We start from the raw sequence: 7,650 nt of genomic DNA, 5'->3' as shown, positions 1-7,650 counted from the left end.
TAGATATATGGATATAACAATAATTGAAATGTAAAAATATAATTAGAACATAATAAAATAAATCATACTCCGTACTAACTAGTAGGAGTAATAATTATAATCTATAAGAAAAATGCTAAAGCCAATTATGAATTTTAAGGGTATGTATGGTTATTGACAGAAGAATAATATACATTGCTTTTCAAAAACAAATTCAAAGTGTAAAACTAGTTTCAAATCAAGTTCTAAAAGTACGTAATAATTTTATGTCAATTTTGGACCATCTAAAACTCCATAACATTTAATTCTTATACATTGGTGATCGTCCATACACATTCCATGACTAATAAACTAACTTCGTGGCAATTTTAGTTTGAATCGCTATCAAAAACATAATTTGGTTGTCTAAATTTACATGTTACACTTGATATATATAGAAAACTACACGCATCATAATAAAGTTATTTGACAACAGTTTTAGAGAAGAAATGTGTTTCCGGGAGATGAAATCGAAGGATATCCCATTCTCCTGGAGGCGCTGCCTGAGATCAGTCGGGCCGAACACAAACTCCTCCTTTAGGCAGATTATCGCGGTCGTCCGGCAGCACTGGAGCAGCATCATTGGGGTCGTCAAATACCCAATCTCCGGCCCCATCACCCTCGTTACCACTTGTCATGTGTCCGGATTCAACGCTACGCTGCAGTCCGAGTAGCCTTGTGATACGAGTATTCTACCATTATTTATTAGTTTAGATATATTAGGGATTTGCATATCTTTTCTTATATTTGTTTCTTGTTCCCTAAGCTAATATTCTAGTATTATAAATAGGGCTAGCTTGTTATCATTTTAATAAATCAATGAATTACATATTTTCCCTAAACTTGTCTTGAGTAACAAGAATATCATATTTCGTTTCTAAATTGTTGTTCATCGGAGAACGTCCGAAAATCAGCAATTCGTGAGCTTTCCTTCGAGCACGTCGAAGGTCCGATCACCTTATCTCTCCGAGAAGTTAGCCATCCGGCCTCGTTACGGAGAACGTCCGTAACAACTGGTGCTTTCATTGAGAGATAAGGTGATCGGACCTTCGACGTGCTCGAAGGAAAGCTCACGAATTGCTGATTTTCGGACGTTCTCCGATGAACAACAATTTAGAAACGAAATATGATATTCTTGTTACTCAAGACAAGTTTAGGGAAAATATGTAATTCATTGATTTATTAAAATGATAACAAGCTAGCCCTATTTATAATACTAGAATATTAGCTTAGGGAACAAGAAACAAATATAAGAAAAGATATGCAAATCCCTAATATATCTAAACTAATAAATAATGGTAGAATACTCGTATCAACTCCCCCACGGTTAAAATCCACCTTGTCCTCAAGGTGGGAACCACGAACCAAAGACGAGAGTTGAAAGCACAAGCTTGGCGAGGCGTCTCCTCCTGGATCAAACGCATACCGAATAGTTGGACGTGTCACTTCACCTTCTCCATAAAAAATCATCAAGGTAGGATCAAAACAGTCGTCAAAATTCAGCGCTAAAACGTGAAGCTTGTTAACACGTCCACGAACTCCCAAACACGCCGTGTAATTTCGCGGCGGGACCATCCGTGCATCGATGGCAAGCAATGTCGGTCGCTGAAATATTCTTGCAACATCACTATCACGCAACTCTCCCTTTTCACCCAAACAATTCCCAACAACATCTTGGGATGTCACTCGAGCAACGACAGCCTTCTTCACTTCCTCAATGGAATCAACCTCCTCTACATCGTCTAATAATGCCTCTTCCTCCGTCTCTTTACTCATATCGGGGCTGCACGGTGGGTCAATTTCATCAAAAGATGGAACTTGTTGGTCTTCGAGTCTGCCATCTCTACCTTCCTAGATCCCCAATTCTCACTAGGCAAGCCATGATCCATGAGTTTCTTTGCTACTGCCTCTAATATGGAGTTCTCTGAATCACAAAGCTCTGCATCTAATATGGAGTCCTCTGAATCACACAGCTCCCCGTCGCCGTCTCGTGTTGGCGAATGCGTGTGAGTAATGACCTCTCCATAGTCGAAGGGTTGATAGTGTTCGGGCAGTGGATAACGAGTTTGGTGGAGGTGGTACGGCCGGCGTCTATCCGGCTGATACGGAGGCGGCGGTGGGTACCTATCCGGCTGGTGGTGTTGTGGCCGCCGGTACGTAGGCTGGGTGTAACGTCGATGCTGCTTGTCCCAATCAGCGCCACCACGATCAGGAAGACCGTAAGGTGGTTCCGGATCAGGCCGTTGTGGCGGTCGAAGCTTCCCTAGTCGCCGGTCGTTCGTGTTCATACGCGACTCCAATATGTCCACCCGTCGATCCATACTGTCGAGGCGTGCATTTAATTTGGCAAACCCTAATGTGATTGGGTCGACCGAAGCCTTCCCCGATTGGTCGGGACGACGCGGCTGGCCTATATGCAGCGCCGGCGTCGCTTCCCTCGTCGGCCGTTCCGACGTAGATGGGCCATGGTATGTTGACGGCATGAGTACGGGATGAAAGCACCAGTTGTTACGGACGTTCTCCGTAACGAGGCCGGATGGCTAACTTCTCGGAGAGATAAGGTGATCGGACCTTCGACGTGCTCGAAGGAAAGCTCACGAATTGCTGATTTTCGGACGTTCTCCGATGAACAACAATTTAGAAACGAAATATGATATTCTTGTTACTCAAGACAAGTTTAGGGAAAATATGTAATTCATTGATTTATTAAAATGATAACAAGCTAGCCCTATTTATAATACTAGAATATTAGCTTAGGGAACAAGAAACAAATATAAGAAAAGATATGCAAATCCCTAATATATCTAAACTAATAAATAATGGTAGAATACTCGTATCACCTTGTCCCACAAACCACATCTTGAAGGTAGCGCTCGCCACTTCCTCTTCGGAAGGCCCCTTCTTCCTGAACAGTCCAAGGCTGAACAAGGACGGGAACTTGAGCAGAAGCCATCTCCCGAGACTCTGCTTCTGCTCAACGGCCCCAAGAATGCACCCAGTGTGATCATGGGCAACAAATCAAGCAATGATTTTGATGCTATTTTGAGACTGAAATGAGCTGGCTTTACGAAAGACCAGAAGCTCTCTCGCTACTCTTCGCATGCTCAATGCTCTCCTTCATACCGGCTAAACCTTGGGGATTTTTGGTAAATGCTGCTTGAGTTCTTCGAACGACAGAAGAGTCGGCTGATGGGAGGCGTAGCGCCCACAGGCCGAGTTCCTTCTGTTGTTCAATCACGGACCTCTTCCGAGGTGCAGATCTAGGAATCTGAGATTTAAGATTACATGGTTTATACAACAGCACAAATCTGCTGTAGTATGTATTATTGTGTGTGACATAAACTATTATTATTAGTATAATTTATAATTGATACATATGTGATATAAAATCATTATGGTGTATACTGTATACTACTATTATTTTTGAGTTTGTGACAACTGACATGAACGAATGTAAATCATGTATGTACACAAGATATATGATGATATTTGACAGCTTTTTGAAAATATATGAATATAATACAAAGTATTATACTGTATTAATTTAAATAAATATGTATTTCAATGTATTCTAGTTATCGATTATACATTAAAATTTGTGTCAATCATAAATGTCTCTAGTTAAATTTGGAGAGAGATGTAACAAAAATGCGTACCTTGGGGCGGAGTTGTCTGGGACCGGACCGCCGCAGCTCTGCCAGTTTATCGGCGTTAGCCACCCCAAGCACAGCCGATTCATACGTCGCGTAATTCACACCGATCCTCCTATCGGACTCCAAGCTCAGATACGCCTCAACCCGGCTAGGCGCCGACCCAGTAACGAGAGTGGAACAGCATCCCCATCTCCGCCGGCACCGTGTCAAACCCACAGGCAGACACCACCAGCGACCCATTCTCCGCCGCCTCCATCCTCTCCATGAACTCCGGCTCGCCGCAGATGTCCAAGTAGTCGCACCCCGACTCCGATAGGGCCCCACGCAGTTCAGCACGATCCTCCCCTGAGAGGCGAGGCGGGCGAGGGAGTCCGGGTCCGAAGTGTCGGCGCAGAGGAGTGGGATCCCTCCTCTGCGGCTGCCAGCCCATTTAAGGGCCTTGGAAAGCCAAGATGGGCTTCGGCCCGCTAAGGCGAGGGATTTGAGGGGAGAGTTGGGAGCGTTGAGGAATTTGAGGGCTTCTCGGACTACGTATTTGCCGGTGAAACCGGAGGCGCCCAAGATAACGACGTCGTATGGTTTGGAAGACGTTGATTTCCGCCATTTTTGTCACTCCATTTTGTGTGTGTTAGTGTGAAAATGAGAAGTACTCAAGTTATGTACTACTAATTGATTAGGCAAACGGCAGTGACGTAGTTAACTCTTAACTGTGCTATGCCTAAACTTATAACTAATGCATGCACAAAATTAATATTGGGGGACCATAAGATTTTAAGTATATTACTTTTAAAGCAAAATTAATAAAGTAAAAAAATGTGATTAAAATAATGTTATTATATTATTACTCCCTCAGTAATATGCACTTTGGGTTCGGCACATGTTTTAATGCAAAATTGATAAAGTAAAATAGATGTTTAATTAAAGTATTTTTAGTGAGAAATGAGTCCAACCTAATGAGAGAGAAGAGTTTTCCAAATTGGAAAGTGCATATTCTTATTAGATGGACTAAAAAGAAAATGAGTGCATATTTTTGTGGGACGGATGAAGTAATATTTAATGAGAAATTTATCATAAGTTCTCTTTCTGTCTCCAAAAGTTACGGATTTTGGGATAACTAGTTTCAATGCAAAATTAATAAATTACTAAATTATGAGAGATAAAAAGAAGATGTGATTTGAGTGTTTTTAACGAAGAATGGGGTTTACTTCATTAAAGAGAATAACTTACCATAAATAGAAGCAAAATATTTTTGTGGAATAAGCCAACATGATATAAGGAGACTATTGTTTTTAACATAGAAAATATATACTACTAAACGATTACTTTTGGTCAACCAAGTAACAGTGAATATATCTATATAATAATTATATTTTCATCAATAAAAAAATAATCTTATTTCATCCATCAAAATTAGATCCTAGCTAGGGGTATGTCTTTTACAAAAGGAAAATAATCTAAGTTTATGTAAAGTATTCCACAATTATAAAAAAAAGGTATCTAAGGAAATGCGATTTGTACATCCAAATATATTTCCTACTCCGACTTCCAATCGACGAAATCTAGGAGTATTATAAACATATGTATCCAAAATTTATAATTCTAGGTTGAAAGAATTTGAATCACCAAATTTGACGAACAATGCCAGAGGAACTCTCAATGATCGCCGGCTCTTCCTACATACCAAAAACAAGAACACCGCCGAAGCCCGCCGGCGAAGACGCCCACTTTTTCAACCAGACGGCGCAGGTCATCGGCCTCGCCGACGGCGTCGGCAGCTGGGCGAGAAAAGGAGTCGACGCCGGTAAGTACGCGCGCGAGCTCATGAAGAACGCCGAGTTCTCCGTCTTCAGCTCCGCCCCCGCCGCCGTCGACCCCAAATCCGTGATCGCGGCCGCCTTCTCGAGGACGAAGGCGGCCGGATCGAGCACCGCCTGCATCCTCTCGCTCGCCGGAAACCGCCTCCGGGCGGCGTACGTCGGCGACAGCGGCTTCATGGTGATCAGGAGAGGAAGTGTAATTTTCCGGTCGCCGGCGCAGGTGTGGGGGTTCAACGCGCCTTATCAGCTCGAGGGGAGGTTGAGAGAGGGGCCGGGGCGGGCGGAGGAGATGGCGGTGGAGGTCCAGAGCGGCGACGTCGTGGTCGCCGCCACTGACGGGTTATTCGACAATCTGTTCCCCGAGGACGTGGAGGCCGTCGTGGGGCGGTGCCTCTCGGAGGGGATGGAGCCGCAGATGGTGGCGCGTGAATTGGCCGAGGTGGCGCACGAGAAATCTGAGCGCCGCGACATCGAGAGCCCGTTTTCTGTGGCTGCGGCCAAGGCAGGTTGTAAGTGGTTTGGCCGTGGCGGGAAAATAGATGATATAACCGTTGTTGTTGCGTATATTAGTAGAGCACTCGGCAATCGCTGCATCTATTCACATCATTCAATTTAGGTTTGTCTATTTAATAGTACTCTTTAACTATTTATTATCATTTCTCAAACACGTTCCGAAAAGTAGAATTATCAGTAGTAGTGGTACTACAGTAATTCTCAAAATTCTCATTTATGGAATTATAATTTTTGAGATTTTGATCTGTGGATCATATGATTTATGAGAATTTGGATTATCAAGATTATTAATTCCTGTTAAAATAGTCATTGGATTATATATTTGATTTTCATTTTTGGAATGGATTATATGATCAAATCTTGTTATCTACTAATCTTCATTAATTTTCGTCGATTCACAAGTTCACAACAAGTTCTTAATTTCTTTATTGGGCTAATAATTTTTACTACTGTATATCCTCAAACTCTATCACGTTATAATTAACTAGGCACATTTTCATTTTTGCTAAAACTGTACACATAATTAACACATGAATTTGAATATAAATCTGTCTCGTTATCAAAATCATACTAGTATCAAATTAAAAGTTCAATAACTTTTTGACAAATTTTGGAAATGATATTCATATTTAAAATTTTGCCAAGAATTAATAATTCCTTTAATTAAGAAAAACAGTTTTTTTGTGAAAATATACGATTTTAACATTATGAGTATTTAATTAGTGTAAAACAATGCACAATTCTTATATTCAATTATATTGTTGCAAGTTGTAATATTTATAGTATTTGAAAACTAAGTATAGCAAAATGACGTTATTTTAGTTTTATTGCTGTATGTAAGTATAAAAGGCAGACTACAGTGAAACCGGTGCACAACAACTTATAAACTCAACATGAGTAAAACTAAACTAATATAATACGTATTTGAAATTTTACCATTTGACAACTACTATAAAAGTTGATACTATATACTACTCCGTAGTATACTACTTATATGAAATTTAAAATATTCAACCCGAATCGTCTCTAAATAAATCACAAAACCTATGTAACTATAGGAGGGTGTTATCTATCATAATCTAAAGTATCAGTTTATTGAAAAGACAAATTTACCCTTTTTGGTGGGAAAATGCAAAGTTATTTTGTTTACCCTTTTGGTCATTTAAAAAATGGCAACATTGGAGGAAAATTGGTCCAATAAAATGATAGCTTCCCAAGTAAGCTTTGGAACAATTAAAAAGCAACACTGAATCTGCAAAATAAAACGTTGAGAGAGAAGGGTAAGAAAGAGTGCATCGAGGACTAAAAAAAGCGGGGGGGAGGGCTTAGCTACTGGCCGACGGGTGGCTGGGCTCTCGATCGGAACCGGAGCTCGGAGGGGGGATCGATGCTCTTTTTCCCTCTGCCGAGGCTAGACGACGGCGACACCAATGCTGGCGGCGCCGGATCGCCGTGGAGTGACGAGAGGAGACGGCGGACAGTGGGCGCATGGCACTGATGATCGACGGACGTATTCCTACCGTCGTGAGAGCGAGCCGACGGACGGTGGCTTCCGCCAAGGGGTCGGTGCCGCCCAGAGCGGTGGTCGACGGGCGGCGAAGGGGGGATTTCGGTTTCACGTCAAGCTAAGGTTCCTACCTAAGCTGGAA

General features: G+C 41.9%; 1 protein-coding gene and 1 pseudogene across 1 annotated transcript; one reads left to right on the top strand and one right to left on the bottom strand.

The window, feature by feature from the left end:
- Nucleotides 1–397: 397 nt before the first annotated feature.
- Nucleotides 398–4,271, bottom strand: LOC121768696 (annotated as a pseudogene).
- A 1,038-nt stretch (nt 4,272–5,309) lies between these two features.
- On the top strand, nt 5,310–6,104 carry LOC121768695 (probable protein phosphatase 2C 55). Its single transcript, XM_042165235.1, has one exon. It carries the CDS (start codon nt 5,310–5,312, stop codon nt 6,102–6,104), a length of 795 nt encoding a protein of 264 aa, XP_042021169.1.
- The last annotated feature ends 1,546 nt before the right edge of the window (nt 6,105–7,650 follow it).

The sequence above is a fragment of the Salvia splendens genome, chromosome 15 (assembly GCF_004379255.2).
Source record: "Salvia splendens isolate huo1 chromosome 15, SspV2, whole genome shotgun sequence".
Classification (NCBI taxonomy): domain Eukaryota; kingdom Viridiplantae; phylum Streptophyta; class Magnoliopsida; order Lamiales; family Lamiaceae; genus Salvia; species Salvia splendens.
This window is presented reverse-complemented; position numbering and strand designations above follow the sequence as displayed.